General features: G+C 51.6%; 1 protein-coding gene across 4 annotated transcripts; it reads right to left on the bottom strand.

Annotated features, from left to right (window-relative positions):
- Window positions 1-7,714: 7,714 nt before the first annotated feature.
- LOC144942379 (peptidyl-prolyl cis-trans isomerase A-like) lies at window positions 7,715-16,557 on the bottom strand. Of its 4 annotated transcripts, none has more exons than XM_078869204.1 (7): window positions 16,501-16,557; window positions 12,857-13,057; window positions 12,054-12,084; window positions 11,532-11,620; window positions 10,884-10,980; window positions 10,093-10,168; window positions 7,715-8,719 (listed from the first exon to the last, which is right to left on the bottom strand). In XM_078869204.1, the coding sequence occupies exons 2-7, from the start codon at window positions 13,049-13,051 to the stop codon at window positions 8,584-8,586; spliced, it is 624 nt and encodes a 207-aa protein (XP_078725330.1). In that variant the 5' UTR covers window positions 13,052-13,057; window positions 16,501-16,557; the 3' UTR covers window positions 7,715-8,583. The 4 variants fall into 4 exon arrangements, with proteins under 4 accessions (XP_078725330.1, XP_078725331.1, XP_078725332.1 ...); XM_078869205.1 differs by lacking the exon at window positions 16,501-16,557 and adding an exon at window positions 16,473-16,478; XM_078869206.1 differs by lacking the exon at window positions 16,501-16,557 and adding an exon at window positions 15,811-15,831.
- Between the last annotated feature and the right edge of the window lie 1,294 nt (window positions 16,558-17,851).

The following is a 17,851-nucleotide window of genomic DNA, read 5'->3' as shown; positions in this document are numbered from 1 at the left end:
ACTTAGCTTTGAGGCTGATCTTGACACTGCTGGCACCAGTCTTCGGTAAATCAACGCAGCTGTGTTTGTTGTTGTTATACTCACCTGCACACTCACTCACTTGTACACTCACCAGTACACTCACCTGTACACTCACTCACCTGTACACACAGTTGCCTGTACACTTACCTGTACAATTACTGACCAGTATACTCACCTGTACACTCACTCACCAATATACTCACCTGTACACTTACCTGTACACTAACCTGTACTTACCTTCACTCCGACACACCTTTAAGAGCCGTCTCACTCACGGCAGGGTCCCTTTAAGAACCCCGTACAGGACCGTTACGCCAGTGTAGCCGGTCCGACCAGGTAATATAAAATAACTACGATAAGATTGAAATCCATATGTAAACTAGGATTACCTAAAAATACATTTCTGAACTTAATCCAGCACAGATTCTTAAATAACCAATTGTTAAAATATTTGCTCGTGACTTAAATCGTAAGACCAAAACACACCGATGTGGACGTTCCTTCCCATAGCGCCTACATAATAAAATAAACTCTCTTTACTTTTCATTCACTTTATTTACTACTTCCTTTCTTATGCTATCCGTTGCAATTTATTTTGCTCTCAGTCGGTGTTAGTGGCGGAGGGCGTGACGAGTTTGTTTTTTTCAATCCTATTGCTGTTTGCAATTGGGTGATATTGGCACATGAAATAAGATTGATTGGTGCCTGGGGGCGCACCTCCAAGGCCACAGGTCTGGGAGGCCGGTAGCCAGCCATGTAGGGCAATGCACGGGTCGTTCATGACGGTGTTGGGACAAGCCATGGCGGGAGGAAGAGCGTGGTAGCCTAGAGATGGTTTCATAGCCACTCAGCCAGACAGCCGCAAAAGCGCATCTGAAAGCACGTGAGTTGTGGCGGTCGCAGACTGCAGGACTCAGTTTTCTACTGATCTAAAGAGCCTTGGCGCCATCTTCGACCAGAATATTTGGTTCGATCAACATGTGGAGAATTTCGTCAGGTCCTACGATTTTAATATTAGGGCTCTGCGACACATTCGCCCACTATTGGAGTCGTGACGTAGCCTACGCACGGTGGCTCACTACTCGCTACTCTACGGGACGTCTGGCAAAAACATTAGCAAACTACAGTGTGTACAAAATTTATTGGCACGTGTCATGACGGGTACTGGAAGATCCGACAATGTCCGTCTGGTGCTTACTGAGCTGTATTGGCTTTCGGTTGCTGAACGAATAAATTAGGTCACACTCATAAACACGCAAAGTGTGTAATCGTGTACTTTCAGGTGCCCTTCTGTGGCCGTCTGGAACACTTCCTTGCGATATTAGGGAGCCATTGGAGCTATATACCTTTAAATCTAGATTGCACACTCGTTTCTTTAGAATTGCTTTTTATATGTATATTTTTGACCTTCACCCGCACCTCCGATTAGCACGGTTGGCTACGTACGGTGCAAAAACACATTCCTTCGGAGTGGGCAGGTAGGAACTTGGTTGGACAGCGCATTCGTGCACGACACAGATAATTCCTGGTGGGCAGTGTGGAACCTGTTGTTCCTACCTGTATAAGTTCAACATATATACGCACAACTAACAAAACCTGGGACTGAGGAATATCGTCTGTTATTGGAACTTGTAGGACCAGAGTCAATATTCAACTGGTTGGCAGTGTGGGTGCGACACCAGAGCTTGAAGAGCCTACAAATAGCTGGTGCCAGTTCTGGAGCACCTGCAATAAGCACAATACATGGGACGTCCATCAGACCCACAAGCCCGTGCGGTATTAGGATTGGGTACCGCTCAACGTACATCACGTAGTGCAAGTCTCAAATCGGTTTCATCAGACTGGTCTAAATATTTGATGTGGTCGTAATGCCCTAAGATTAGTTGATCTCCAATGACCCACGCTCCGTTTCGCCTGCGACATTCGCTTCACGACTTTGTCGGCCGTTTCTAGTTTACACATCAGCTCACTGGATTAAATATTACCTTTTCAGATGATCCACGTACCGCACCGCATCGTTTCCACATTAATGTTTTATCCGATTACCGAATGGACGCAAGGGTCAGCCACAGGTTCGCCTATGTTCGTTTACATCCTGAATCTGGGTGACTGTCCCAACTCGAGGAGTCACCGCAGACATCGTTTATATTTGGCTCAGACACCGAGCCCGGCACCACAGAGACTTGCATTCAAATCCAGGAAGGTGCCTGTGATTAATAATAATAATAATAATTCAATTTGTAACGCGCGCAAATTTGCAGACGTAGTGGCCGCAACTCAGAGGCGCGGAGCCACGCTCAGAGTCGCTCAAAAGCATGATTGTAGAGGTGAGTTTTTAAGCCTCTCTTGAAGGAGGCGATTGAGGTGATGCTGCGAATGTGCAGAGGGATATCGTTCCAGACTGTTGGGGCTGCCACCGAGAAGCGGCGCATAGACATGACCATCCTGGATCTTGGTATCAAGAGGAGGTCGTGAGTCGCGCTGCGCAGGCATCTGCCGTATGCTGAGCTGCAAGTTGTCAATAATGAAGAAAGGTACGGCGGGCAGGCGGATATGAAGGCATTATGGCAGAGGCAGGCGGTCTTGTATGTGACCCTACTGGCGATGGGTAGCCAGTTGAGAGCACGGAGACAAGCTAGTGAGTCGAGATGGGGATGAGTGTGGGCAATGACGACGCGTGCTAGGTTATTTTGTAGTCTTTGAAGTTTCTTTAGGTTGTCAGCGGAGGTCCGGACTAGGACGGAGTTACAATAGTCAAGGCGAGACCCAACTAAGCAACATGCCAATGTGTTGGCAAATTTCAGTAGAGATGAGAGGACGTATGTGTCTAAGAGCCTTCAGGTGAAAGTTACATGAGCTGATGATATGGTTGGTTTGACGGTCGAAGGATAAAGTTGAATCTAGGATGACACCAAGGTAGCTGAAGTGGTCAGTGAACTTGATGCTGTGACCGAAGATGTGTATGTGTGTGGGGAGTGCTGCTGAATTGAGACGTTGCTTGGTACCTAACATGATGGCCACTGACTTTTTCGGATTAAGGGCTAGGTTGTGTGCAGTGAACCATTGTTGCACGGCGGTGGTACTTTCCGAGAGCCTCTCGAATCCAGATGCATTGCTAGAATCGATGGCGGTGAATAGAATCGTGTCATCTGCGTATGAGTGGTGCTTGACACCGAAGCTTGCAATGAGCCGGCCGATCGGGGAAGTGTAGGCTGTGAAGAGCAGGGGACCTAGAACAGAGCCCTGGGGAACCCCGCATAATGCTGTTGTTTCAGGCGATGTGAACATGCCCACCCCGACTGAAGATTGCCGGTCAGAAAGGTACGAAACTATCCACTTGAGTGCTGAGCCGCATATACCGAAGTCGGATTTCAGGAGGGAAGTAAGGAGCGAATGGTTGATGGTGTCGAAGGCTGACGAAATGTCCAGACTTACAAGTGCAACAGTTGAGCCAGAATCAATGATCGTTAAAATGTCATCAAGCACTCTAGTGAGTGCTGTATCTGTGGAATAGTTTTGACGGTAAGCTGACTGGAAGCAGCAGTAGTTTGCGGAGGAGGTGATGTGTGGTTTTAGCTGGGCGAGGGCTAGTCGTTCAAGGAGTTTAGAGAGGTTCGAGAGGTTATTGATGGGACGATAACTAGATGGGTCATCCGGATCTAGACTTGGTTTCTTTAACAAGGGAGAAACCAGGCCAGGTTTGAGGTTGGACGGAAAACACCCCGAAGAGAAGGAGGCATTTGCGATGTTCTTGATCATGATGGCAAGTTCCGGAGCACATTGCTTGAGCAAGGAACCTGGGATCACGTCGAGTGGAGATGACTTCAAATGAAGTGATTCAATTAAAGAGAAAACGTCTTTTGTAGACACCGGCTTTAGCATAATTAGAAGAGTGTCTGGGTGAGTGCTTACAATTTTAGGTACCATGAGCGGGGTATAATGGTGTGATGTGTCGGTAGACGTGCACGCGTTTGCGACGGTGATTAGCTTGTTGGCGAAGTAAGTATTAAAAGAGGTGGCAAGTTTCAGTGAGGCAAGGGGATCGCTAAGGTGAGGGACCATGGTGCTACCAGGATGTAGAAGATCTTTGAGGGTTTTCCATAGAATGCGCGGTTAGTTTTCCTGCAGGCGACTCTGTAAGCAAGTCGAACAGCAGGTAGACCACTGCGGGATGCGATACTTTCAAGGCGCCTCCTGGTTCGCTTAGCAATGATGGCATCTCTTGAGAGCCAGTGAGTGTCGTGGGAAGACTGCCTAGTGGTTCGTAATTTTAATGGAGCTAGTTTGTCCAGCGCCGCCCTCATGTCAGCTTCTAGTTGGAGAGCGCAGACAGTTGGATCCGATGATGGGGATAACATTGAAAGCGAATTTGCAAGAAGGTGACGAAAAGCAGAAAATTCGATACCCTTAAAATTACGCAAGTTGCGGGTGAATTTGATGGTGAGATTGGCTTGGGAAATTGGAGGGAAAAAAGTATGAGGCGGTGGTCGGAGTAACGAGTTTGGAAAACTCCCAGTGCAGTGATGCGTCGGTGCTTTTCAGGTTCCAGAACCAGGTCGAGCATGCTCTCAACGTTTGTTGACGAAGCTCTGGTGGGGCCTGAGTTTGTGATGACCAGGTTATGGCAGGCCAAAGTTGACTCAAGGTGACTATCGATGGAGTCTGGGGTATTGCCGGGGCAATTAAAGTCACCTGTAAGCACGAGCCTGTGAGATGGGTTAGGAATCAGATATAGGAATTCCGAAAGCTCATTTAAGAAGGTGTTGATGCTGCCATCTGGAGGGCGATAGATGGAAATGATGGAAAAGCACTCGTTAGTAGTAAGGGATACGGACTGGACCTCGAAGGTGGCGGGAGCCATTGGTAGATAGAGCTCTTTAATTTTCAAGTGAGCATTGCAAACGACCGCTAAGCCACCACCCCGCTGGTTAGTTGCACGAGGTTTATGAAGAACCTTGTATCCTGGGGGCGCAACTTCCAGAGAGATGGCTGGCGGGGAGTCTTGCCTGCACCAGGTCTCAGTGATGAGCAAAAGGTCGATGTGGTGGTCCGAGATGGTGTCATGAATCAGGGCTGATTTATTGGTGATGGAGCGTGCGTTGAGTAGGCCGAGGCGGATGTGTGAAGGTAGATGTGAAGATCCGTGCAGGTGAGGTGTCGAGAGAATAGAGGAGTTGGCTGGTTCGAGGTCGACCTGTGAATGGCGGCCCCTACCACCTCTGCAACCACGGTGTCGATGCAGTCTCCGACGTTGACCTCGGAGAAGCCCAAGGACAGAGAGCGTCCTCAGGAGCGCGGGTTCCAGGTGCAGATGATGAAGAGATGGTGCATGTCATAGCCCTATTATATCAGCCCGTGCTGCACCGATGGTGCTGATGAAGGGGCCCGGATTCGGGTGGACTCCAATCAGCGGCTCTGCTGCCCTGAGCAGCAAGTCGAGGTGTCGTTGTCCAAGCTCCACGCTGTCAGCAAGCACTTCCCCGTACGTAGCGGATGCAAACACGCCCGTGTAAACACTCGTTGAGCGCGTACACGGGCGTACAGAACCACGCAGGTGGGGCGTGCAATGGAGCAGCCAGAAGAACACGATGTCCAGTGGATTAGCTGACCACGCGCTGTGCTCCAGCTCGCAGGTGATGCAGCAGGATGGACGAACCTCGCAGAGCTCCCGTTCACTGGTGGTGCTGGGCAGCAGGCAAGCCAACTCTCTCGTGTTGAGGAGATGACAGTCTGCTTCGCGTTCCCACTCGCTGATGGTGGTGAACATTGGACGGAGCACGTAGATCTCCCACTTGCTGGCGATGCTGGGGCACGCCAAGCTCACAATCGCTGATAGTACCCGGAAGAGGTGCCTTGTGAGGACGTTGCTGGTAGAAACCGTACCCGGGGCGGCTGTTAAGCCGCGCCGCATGAACAATACAGCCAGCGTCCTCCAGCTTCGTGAGTCGAAGCAGCAGGCCTCGTTTACTCGCACTGCCCAACAGCTGTGCGATGCGGCAGTTAAGGCGGGTTGTGTGACACTGCAGTAAACGGCATTTGTCAGCTGTTGTAGCACCGCGAGGCGTGTGTCGTGAACACAGAGGTGGGCGGGTTTGGGTGCAGCGATCTGCCGCCACCCAAAACTCGGGCGACGCCAAAGTAATAATGAAAATAATGAAACAAAATAAATTATATGAAAAATGTAATGGCAGATGAAAGTAAGAAGAGCGGTGGTGAGTGAAGAAGGATGTGGGTAAGGTACGAGGTGTGGTGACGGTTGATAAACTGTGAAAACAGCCTTCTCAAGTGTACAGTCCATAGTCTCAGCCTGGTTCATTACACGCAGAATCAGGCTTGTTCGAACAAATTCTGAACTGCCAGAAATGTATAAGCAAAGACCCAATCCGTGCCATATGGGTCCTAGTTCGACGGGAAAACATTTTTTAAAAAAAGTAGCCGTTTGCAGTGTTGAAATCAACTTAAATGAAGCAATGGACCCAGTTATAATACACGCAAATTGCAATCAACAGATATTGGTGGCTATGCACGTGGCCTGTTACTTGTAGGAACCTCCTGGTTACACCAGCCCACAGGGGATTATTGTGTCCGTCGTGCAGGGAGGGGCTGGGTGGGGAGGGGCTGGTCACCCCGTGGTGCCCTTATAAAACTCAACGTTTAACCTACTCACGCCGGCTTGTGCCCACCCTCACAGTCGGCCATATTTGCGGAATACACCACGCCGCCGTTGACCCTGGCCATTGACCGAGCAACCCAACGTTCCAACCAGCTCCCTCCACAGGAATGTGTTATCCAACACCGCAGAAACAGCGAGGGTTGGTGGATTGCACACATTTTGCTCCCTTTCCATGGGCATCAGAGCCATACCCTGGCTCGCCAGAGAGCGGGACAGCAAGTCGAAGTCTCCATTTGTTCTACCTGCATGGGAATGAACGTTGCCCCCCCCCCTCGTGCACATGGGTTTCCACCCACGTATAATAAAACATTAATTGGCCATAACGCCTTCATATAAAGTGGACCGCAGAGCTTGGGAAGAAATTTGGTGCCAGCTCACGACCCGACCGCTGCCTTCCTGCTCGTCTGTGGTTCCTTCTCGCACCTCAGAGTCGGTCTCTCGTCGAGAACGAGCAGACACTGTGTGGCGTCCACAGCTTTAGAAGCCGAGATTAACGCATTCCTGCGGAGGGAGCTGGTAGAAACGTTGGGTTGCTCGGTCAATGGCCAGGGTCAACGGCGGCGTGGTGTATTCCGCAAATATGGCCGACTGTGAGGGCGGGCACAAGCCGGCGTGAGTAGGTTAAACGTTGAGTTTTATAAGGGCACCACGGGGTGACCAGCCCCTCCCCACCCAGCCCCACCCCTCCCCACCCAGCCCCACCCCTCCCAGCCCCACCCCTCCCAGCCCCACCCCTCCCCACCCAGCCCCTCCTCTCCCCACCCAGCCCCTTCCCACCCAGCCCCTCCCCACCCAGCCCCTCCCCACCTTCCCCACCCTCTCCACCCAGCCCCACCCTCCCCTCTCCGCCCAGTCCCACCTCTCCCATTTTTGGATGCACAACGGACGGACACAATAATCCCGTGGGCTGGTGTAACCAGGAGGTTCCTACCAGTATGAATACAAACTGACAAACGCCAGCAGCAGCGAGGAAGATGGCGTGAGAAGCGTCTACTTCGTGAAGACTCAAGGGCTCGGAACGTCGCACAGCAATTTTATTGAAGGTGGAGTTTATCGACAGCCCCAGGGCGATTTAATCCAGCCCGCATTTCTAATTCAAGTCGCAGTCTTAAAGTAGTCAACAACATCCCGTGGAATCTGACGTGGTGTTAAGTCGATGGAATTCAGAGCCACCAAACGCTCTCCATCATTAAATCTTGATGCGAGGAGGCACTCAATCCTTCCCCCCCCCCCCCCCCGTTATCCACACACACAACCAATCACCACGTTTAGTCTTCCTCGGTGCAAGTTCTAGTGACGTTACGAACGAATCGGAGGCAGCGCCTTTCAGACGCGCCAATTTAATCTCGTCAGGCAGGCAGTCGCGCCACGGTCTCCGGATGGCAGCAGGCGGAGCTGTCGTCGCGCTCGAGGATTTCCGTCTGCGCGGCGTCGGACTAAAGTAAACACTTTGATGGGCAGAAATAGTTTCTTCGCCAACCTCTTGAACGAGATATAGAATGGCGTGAGGAGAAGTGACCATCATCGCCCCCCCTACAAAAATCATCATTGATCGTGTGATAGAGAGAAGAGTGAGGCTCGTATTCTTAGCCATGGCCTGGCTCTGGCTCGGGGTCAAGGGAGCCGACTCAAAGCCATGCACACTTAACTTGAGCCAGCTCCCAATGGTCCCAACCAAGTTCAGGGTTTCCATGATGCCAATCGGAAGCCACGACTGAGCCGCTCACTCCTGCGTCTTGGAAGCAGCCGAGAGGCTCGAGACAGAGCTGTGACTAAGAATAAAGCGCCAAGCGCTTGCGAGAGTTCGATAGAGTGTGGAGAGCGTGAAGCAAGGCGAGGAGACAGACAGGGAGAGCGTGGAGGGGGGTACGAAGTCGTCGGTGCCGCCATCATTTGACCTCGCCGCAGTCGGTAATCTCCACGCGACCCTTGACATCTCCCTTGCGCGAGCCCAGCTCCTCCATCTTCTTCACGATGTCCATGCCGCTCGTCACGTGACCAAACACCACGTGCTTCCCGTCCAGCCTGGGCACAGGCACAAAAGACAAAGGATCCCCTGTGTAGCCTTCTTAGACTTGGAGAAAGTGCTGTTTGCGAGTAGCACACATGAAGGCCGTGATGACGGCACACGAGGGGCTGGGTGGCCAGCACCACGCCTGGCTGCATTTGTGTCCCCAGTGCTCTTTTACACAAGCCGCAACCAGGTACTTATTGAAGGCCGAGTCGACCTAGGGGAGGCCCAAGATCGGTACAGATAATCGTTACAGTTATTGGTCACAAACGGGAATCAAACTTGGGTAACTGGGTTCGGAGCACAGTGTGCTCACCACTCGCACACACACACACGCACCCTGGGCTGTTAGACGAACGAGTTACACAACAACAACAGCCGCCACCGCCATTCTCCACTCCATGGTGGTGACCACCACGGTGTTTGTGTGCCAGGCCATGTGAAGTGTCGAAGGCTCACTGACAGGTCAAGTGACAGACCCAGGTCCCATGGGTTGACAGACCGAGATGACCAGCAGATGCACCAGCTGTGCCCCCCTAACTGTGCAAACTTTCGTTTTATCCACCCAGCACTTTGCTCGTTGTTGTGAGCATCCCTCATTTGCCCTCCGTTGTTGCTGGAGGGCGACTGCCTCAAACTTCACAACAAAGTCCTTCACGATCCTCCTCCAGAGGCTGATCTTGACACCACTAATACCAGTCTTCGGCAGGTCCATTCAGCGCCACATTATCCTGTCCCACATCAGTCCATCGCTCCTCCAGCCCGTGCCACGCCCATTTAGCCCCCTCTATCCAGCCGAACAAAAGCTGTTTAAGGGCATGAGGTGGCCGGGCATGCGGGCTACATGACCCAGCCAACGCAGCCTTGTTTGCCGGAGGAGCTCACCGATGGAACTGTCCAGATCTTTCAAGAATTTGTGAGCTCCTCGCACAATCCTACCTGGTTAAACCCAGGATGGATCATAGGCAAACCAGCTTGAATGTTTCTAACTGGTGCAGATGTTCTATGAGGGGTCCACATTTCGCAAGCATAGTGAGAGGGCACGACTGTGGCCGAGAATACCCAAAGTTTTGTGTGGAGCGACAAACCAGGTAACTTCTAAACAGTGTTAGGCAGCCGATGAAAAACCTCTGCTGTCAAACCAGAACTGGTCTTGATTTGAAGCTTTCGTGACTGCAGGAATTCATACTCTTTGGTTCTTTCGGTAAAGTCACATCATCAGGTGATGGATGCTTGTGTTGCGCCCGAAACATCGTGATATTTTATACCTACGTGACTTTACCGAAAGAACCAAAGAGTACAGAACTGTTCTGACAACAGAGGTCTCACTCTGGCTTCACGAGTTGCACACACGCGATCACACACACACACATATATGCACTCTCACCAGTTTGTAAGGTCCGTGCAGATAAAGAACTGGGATCCATTTGTGTTTTTCCCAGCATTTGCCATTGACAGTATACCTGCACGCGCACACACCCGGCGCGTTATAGACACAAAGACAAAGATACCCCGTAGAGTAGGGGTGGGGAACATTTATTCTGCCAAGGGCCATTTGGATATTTATAACATCATTCGCGAGCCATACAAAATTTAATTTATGTTGCTATCAAAAAAGCTCAGATTTATTGAATTTCGAGTCATGCAGTTGCCTTGGGCAGAGCCAGATTAAATTATTTTGCGGGCCTTGTACGGCCAGCGGGCCAGACGTTCCCCACCCCTGCCATAGAGCCTCTAACAGACTGCTGGAGCAAGTTAGTGAGCACCTATAGACGCTAGCACGGCACATCAGTGGGTGGGTCTCCAGCACCAAACCCAGCCGTTTTTTTCTCCCCAATGCTGATGTTTGCACACTGCATCAGGCACACATTGAAGCCTTAGTTGACCTCGAGGAGACCTTGGAATGTTCAGGTAGTCACTGCCACTGACGTTGAAAATGAGCGGGAATGGAACTCGGAGTTTGTAGTACAGTGCGCTAACCACTGCACTATCGCTCCCCACACACGCACAGACAAAATTAAATACACAGAACATTTTAGACACATGCACGCACCCATGCCCACACATTGTATATTAGTGTCAATGTGTTTAGTAGCGCGCGTGTATTGGTGCATACGAGGGTGTGTGTGTTACCATGTCTAGCGCGTGTAAGTTGGTGTGTTAGCGCATGCTGCTTACCGGGCCCGGTGTGCTTGAGAATAAAGTTCTCATCACGGAACGTCCTGCCATAGATGGATACTCCACCCGTGCCATCATTACGAGTGAAGTCTCCACCCTACGCGCACACACGCATACACATGTAATACACGCACAGCGCACACACACACGTGAACAACAGCTGCCAACCGTGCTTATCGGAGGGTGTGGGGAATCAGAGGTCCTTGATCATGTTTGGGCATCTCGCCAAACAGAAGCTGCTTGGGCATACGGGCGATTTGACCCAGCCACCGCAGCCTTGCTTGCCGGAGGAGCTCACTGATGGTAATGGGTCCAAAGCTTTCAAGGAATCTAGCTCCACACAATCTAGCCTGGTTAAACCCAGGATGGGTCATAGGCAGGCCAGCCTGAATGCTCCTCACTGGTACAGATCTTCTTTAAGGAGGGATCCACGTTTTGCAAGCGTAAAGAAACAAAGGCATGGCTATGGCCGAGAAAACCCAGAGTTTCGAATGAAGCGACAGACCAGGTGGCTTCCACACAGCGTGCCACAGCTAATGCTGGTGCATGTGTGCATGTGGACGCGTCATGCGTCTTTGTGCACACTGGTGTACGTGTGCGAGTTCTTGTGTGTACGTGTGAATGTGTGCGAATGTGGTGTCACCGTGCCTGGCACATGAATTTGGGGATGATTCGGTGGAAGATGGAGCCCTTGTATCCGAAGCCATGCTCCCCCGTACACAGTGCACGGAAATTCTCTAACACACACACAGAGACAAAAGACACATACATATACACGCACACAAAGCTCCCCCCTATAGCCTGTACAGACTTTTGAGGCAAGTGCTGTTAGTGAGCAGCACCAATGATGGCCAGCACGGCACACAAGGTTGTCAACACTGCACCCGGCCACCAATGTTTACACACTGCACCAGGTACTAATTTATGGCCGAGTCACCCTAGAAGAGGACCGGTTCAGATAATTAATCATCACCAGCTGCGAGGGGGAATCGAACTCGGGTTGTAGCCAGGTTCGTAGTGCAGCACTAACCACTACACTCCCGCTCCACACAAACCACACACACGCAATACACACACAGTCACACGTTCTCCCACACAAAAACAGCGATCCCCTGAATAGCTTACACACAGGCTGTTAGCAAACTCGTACTCGCGCGCACTCTCGCTCACCTGCAGTCTTGGGCACCACGTCAGCCCGCAACTGAAACAGAGCCGAGAAAATTACGTTAATTAGTGTAACGGCAGTCAGAGCAGTACGAAGAGTGCACACACTGGTAATTACATCCAGACGAGAAAACACACGCAGGGCAATTCATCGCGTTGATCTACATCCAGCAGTGGAGCAGACCGTGCTGATTACACTGAGACAGAAAGAGGAATGTATGGATCAGAGAACGCACGCAGATCCGAGACATCGTCACATTGACCACTAACAGTAGATAGACCACGACTCTTGGAGAGGATGGGGAGGCTTTCATCCTGCAGTGAGGCAGACTCATGATCCAGTACTCTTCTATAGCTACAGCTACCCTCGTTACTATTGCCATGAGCTTCACTCGTTCATTCCCTCCACCCATGCCAAGGACTGTCTACCGGACAGTTTCATATCGTCGATACCGTTTCCAACCACAACACTGCAAGTCACCTCCCCCGCCCGCCCAGCCATACCCACCCACAACCCACCCACACCCACAACCCACCCACACCTCTGCTTCTTCCCCTCACACTGCTCCACTTAGGAATTCCCTCCGATTGCCCTCTCTTCCCAAGTTGTCGTACAAGCGTACAAGAAACGTGTTAATACTTATGCATCACACCTTCAGGAGTGCTGTGTGTTGCTGGCCGCTTGGCATTTTGGACCTGTGGGCCTGTACTCAGCAACGGATTCAGAAAAAAAATCGAACCCCACTACCCCCCCCACTACCCCCCCCCACCCCGTCTACCCCCTTTATCCACACCACCACCACCCGCACCTCAAACGTGATTCTGCCGAGCGGGCCCGAGTCTGCCGACACGTCCATGAAGACCACGGGGTTCGCCGTGGGAGGCGGAGGGGCTCCGTGGGCCCAGCGGCCCGCGGTGGCCCCCACCGTGGGCCGCACCATGGCGCCCAGCAGCAGAGAGGAGGCCGCTGGTCGGCAGAGCAACGGTCGGCATAGTGACGCCATGGAAACCTGGCGGGGAGGGGAAACGGTGAAGAATTGTGTTAGATTGAGGCATATTCAGACACGGGTAAAGACTCCCTCCCCCCCCCCCACAGACTCGCGCAGAGATCCCAGACTCTTCAAGGAGACCCCCCCCCCAGGCTTCTGCAGAGACCCATATAGTTGCGTAGGGTCCCATATGTACGAGACTTTGATATTAAAATAGACCGAGATAAGACATTGGCATTCAAAATGTATTGCTATAGAAGGATACTGCATCCAAACTGGACCCAAAGAACGACCAACATAGAAGAAAACGATTGCACACAGAAGCCGAACTAATGTAGCGATTGAGAAGGAAACTGGCACTATTTGGACACACATGTAGGATGAACGGGAACATTTAAAGTGTGTTGTTCAAAAAGATTGGAGAAACTGGAAAAAGAGGAAGACCCAACAGAGAATGGCTTGATGACGACATAAGAGATTGGTGCCAAAAAGATGTGCACTACTTGCGTATATTGGCACAAGACAGCAGAAGGTGGAAACGAATGACAAAGTGTGCAGTGGACAGGCCTTCATCCAGCAGTGGAATTAAAAATAACATTGATATTCCACAATCAGAATATGTATACTGCAGGAGGAATCCGATAAGCTATAAAGCTCTTTTTTCACAGATGTCCAGAAGGGGCAGGTTAGAAAAAACGATAGAAAAGCACGATAGACATGAAAAGTATAGGAAAGGTAAAGAAAACACTTAAAATGTACAAATAAAACTTGAGTATTTTAATCTTACCGCGGGTAAAGCCCACCGAGGTATCAACTTATCTTTCAGAAGAAACATGGCCACAAATGATAGCTCAACAAAGCGGCCCATCATGTAGAAATGTACAGCAGCAAAATAATTGTAATAATTCCAACGCATGTTTCTAAATTAGGGAAAAACCGGAGGAGCCGGAGGAAAAAAAATCCACGCCACCACGTGGAGCGAGTGGTGACGTACTCCAGCGATGGAGCGTTGGTTGCAGAGGCTAACGGTTCAAACCTGGCACGCCACCCTGGTCAATACTGCAGTCGTATTAACCGCAGTAATACTACACGCCACTCGCTTCACTCGCAGTGGACGTTAAAGATCCCGCGACATCATTCCCAAGAGTAGACCACTGTGCCCCGGCGACACGAATCCAAAATTTGAAACAAACGACACCGCAAATCTACTCCAATGGGTTCACAATAAACAGCAGCAAACATCGCCCCCTACTGCGTAAACTTGGCATGACGCCTCACTGAAGAGAGAAGAGTCAAGAGTTCCGGCGGGGCTGTCTGGAGCAAACAAGCGGTATCGGCATCATTATCAATGCCGCTCGGATGCTGCCACAGTGGTGCAATGCAGAGGTCACAGATCCGATTCTATATCCCGGCGCGGCAGTCCAAACGGTGGACTGACCTCACCGCCGCCGTCTAATCCTGCAGCAGCAAGGAATGCGTTGCACAACCACCACCACCACCGTGATTGTCAGGTCGCAGACGGTGGGGTAAAGTGTAGATTACTCCCACCTCTAGTGATACGTAGTGGAAGAGTAGGCCAAATACACGCCAGAGCGGCCTCTAGTGTGGCGTGAGCGATCACTTGCAAGAGCCCGAGCCTTTAGCTGGATTAAGGCCTCCCCACACACACCATGCGAGTTGGTTGGCAAGGGTGCAGATTGCTCATACTTCACCACGCTGGTCAATGGGGGTAGGTAGGTGAAGGATGGTGGGTGGGTAGGCTGCCCAGATGTGTACGATGCGATACAGAGAGACCCCTAAACATTCACAGCAAATAAGCCAAATTTGTGCTCAAATACTCCTTCCCTCATCATTGTCACGGCCTTACGATCACGCCAAGATATCTTTATTTTATACTGGTAGGAACCTCCTGGTTACACCAGCCCACAGGGGACTATTGTGTCCGTCCGTCGTGCAGGGAGGGGCTGGGTGGGGAGGGAGGGGCTGGTCACCCCGTGGTGCCCTTATAAAACTCAACGTTTAACCTACTCACGCCGGCTTGTGCCCGCCCTTACAGTCGGGCATATTTGCGGAATACACCACGCCGCCGTTGACCCTGGCCATTGACCGAGCAACCCAACGTTGCTACCAGCTCCCTCCGCAGGACAATGTGTTTTCACCAGATAAGGCCCACTGAGCTATGTAGCTCTTTTTATTATTTTTACACGCTTTCTATTAACTCACTCTGTCTGTTGTCGTATCCTCAAATCTTGTAACTCCATTTTAACCCACTTCCCAATGTGGTATCGACTGTAAACTTGGTATACTTATGTCATACCGATGACAATACTATATTCTATCATTAAAAATATTTTTACATGTTATGTTTTGGCTTGGGTCTAATTGTCCACGGCCAACTAACGTTGGCTGTAAATCACCACGGTCCCCTTACGTTGTGGGAAGCTTCGGGGCCACTTCCTGGAGTCGTGGAGTTCTTCCATTACTAGTACGGTACATTTAATTAAAACGGGTTTTTAAAAAAAGTTTATATTACTTATTCAGAAGCGACTTGCCCACAAATGATGGCCCAACGAAGTGGCTTGTCACAAAGAAACGTATAGCAGCCAAATACTATTAAACGCGTGTATCTAAATGTAGAGGGGGGGGGGGGGGAAACGCGGAGGAGTCCGGAGAAAATGTAACAGAGTGAAAACGCAGAAACACACAGCAGGCGTATGGGTGGAGATGGACCCCCACGACCTCCTGCACACCAGGCGAGGCAGACAACATCTCACCACTTTGGAGCGGAATTAGCATCGTGCCTCAAGGCATCACGGGGCAGGCCCCCCCCTCACCCTCCAAGGGGATCACAGAGCCCCCCCTCTCCAAGGGGGTCACATAGAGCCCCCCCTCCAAGGGGATCACACAGAGCCCCCCCTCGACCCCCCCCTTCCCCAAGGGGATCACAGAGGCTCCCCACCACAAGACCCCTCCCCCTCCAAGGGGGTCACACAGAGGCCCCCCTCCACAAGACCCCTCCCTCTCCAAGGGGGTCACACAGAGGCTCCCCACCACAAGACCCCTCCCCCTCCAAGGGGGTCACACAGAGGCCCCCCTCCACAAGACCCCTCCCTCTCCAACGGGGTCACACAGAGGCTCCCAACCACAAGACCCCTCCCTCTCCAAGGGGGTCACACAGAGGCCCCCCTCCACAAGACCCCCTCCCCCTCCAAGGGGGTCACACAGAGGCTCCCCACCACAAGACCGCTCCCCCTCCAAGGGGGTCACACAGAGGAGGGCCACGGGGCTCGAACCCCCACGTGGTTGCTGCGACCTTCACACGGCCCTGACTGAAATGGGGGAGAAGAGGGATCGCCTCCCTCCCCCTCCCCCCCCCTGAGGGAGCCCCGCCCCTCCCTTGCGCTCTCCACTGCTGGATGAGCCCCCCCCCACACACCCCCCTCAATCGCCCGCCGCTCGCTCACCCGGAGTCGTCACGTGGGCCCGGAACGTGGATGCGCCAGGCGTGGCCCCGGAACGAGAATTTATAGGCCCCGGGGTGCCCCAGAGCGTGAATTAAACGACGCCGGGCCCCGAAACGTGGAATAATTAATATATGGGCCCATGACGGTCACAGTGAATGATTTAATATCGGTATCGTGATCAATTACAATGCAGAGCGATTGAGATTGGACAATTCTATGCGTATACTGGTAGGAACCTCCTGGTTACACCAGCCCACAGGGGATTATTGTGTCCGTCCGTCGTGGAGGGAGGGGCTGGGTGGGGAGGGGAGGGTGGGGAGGGGCTGGGTGGGGAGGGGCTGGTCACCCCGTGGTGCCCTTATAAAACTCAAAGTTTAACCTACTCACGCCGGCTTGTGCCCGCCCTCACAGTCGGCCATATTTGCGAAATACACCACGCCGCCGTTGACCCTGGCCATTGACCGAGCAACCCAACGTTCCTACCAGCTCCCTCCGCAGGAATGTGCTAATCCCCTGTTCATCATGATGTCTCAAGAGGCCGTCCATAAATGACGTCACGCACCTAGGGAGGGGGGGGGGTCAGATATTTGTGACGATGTGTGACGAGGGGGGGGGTTGATAAATGTGCCGTCACATCAAAATGCGCAACTTTAAATAAATATGAAATTGTTATAACAACACTAATTGTTATAACAATTAACAACACTAATTGTTATAACAACACTAATTGTTATAACAACACTCCTACAACATCAGAGTGCAGCGCCACATTAAATACGCACTACAATGACAATAGTTTAAAGCGATTTAAAGCATTTTTTATTTTCAAAATGGAAATATGGTTTTGGGGGGGGGCAGAGCTTTGTGACGTCATATTTGAGGGGGGCGGTCTGATTTTTTGTGACGCCGTGTGACGAGTGGGGGGGGGTCCAAAAATTGTCCAAAATCGCGTGACGTCATTTATGGACGACCCCCAATAGCATTACGAAGATCGCGTGACGTTAGGGTTCTGCCTTTGTAGTGAGGGTTGTAGTTGACGCTGAGGAGGGGGGAGGAGGCGCCTCGCTCCCCCCCATGTGGAGTGACGTCACCCGCTGATTAATATTGTTGGTGTGTCAATTTGGAAGACGTCACCTGCTTATGATTACTAATGTGGGGGGCTGTTCGATGTGGAGTGACGTCACCCGCTCATGATTATTAATGAGGGGGGGGTCCATGTGGAGGACGTCACCTGTTCATGAGTATTAATGAGGGGGGCTGGCCGACGTGCAGTGACGTCACGCGCGGGACACGCAGACATTCTTATACCTACGTGACTTTACCGAAGGAACCAAAGAGTATGGATTATTGG

Source organism: Lampetra fluviatilis, chromosome 27 (assembly GCF_964198595.1).
Source record: "Lampetra fluviatilis chromosome 27, kcLamFluv1.1, whole genome shotgun sequence".
NCBI classification, from domain to species: Eukaryota; Metazoa; Chordata; class Hyperoartia; order Petromyzontiformes; family Petromyzontidae; genus Lampetra; species Lampetra fluviatilis.
Note: the sequence above shows the minus strand (reverse complement) of the source record. Positions and strands in the feature narration are given on the sequence as shown.

What these genes read in the sequence shown, in the direction of transcription:
- LOC144942379 (XM_078869204.1), bottom strand. Translation starts at nt 13,051, where the DNA reads ATGGCGTCACTATGCCGACCGTTGCTCTGCCGACCAGCGGCCTCCTCT. An exon ending in TCTCAAGCACACCGGGCCCG is followed by an intron (nt 10,169 to 10,883) that starts GTAAGCAGCATG and finishes GTGCGCGTGCAG; the next exon opens with GTATACTGTCAATGGCAAAT. An exon ending in TGCACGGACCTTACAAACTG is followed by an intron (nt 8,720 to 10,092) that starts GTGAGAGTGCAT and finishes GCCTGTGCCCAG; the next exon opens with GCTGGACGGGAAGCACGTGG.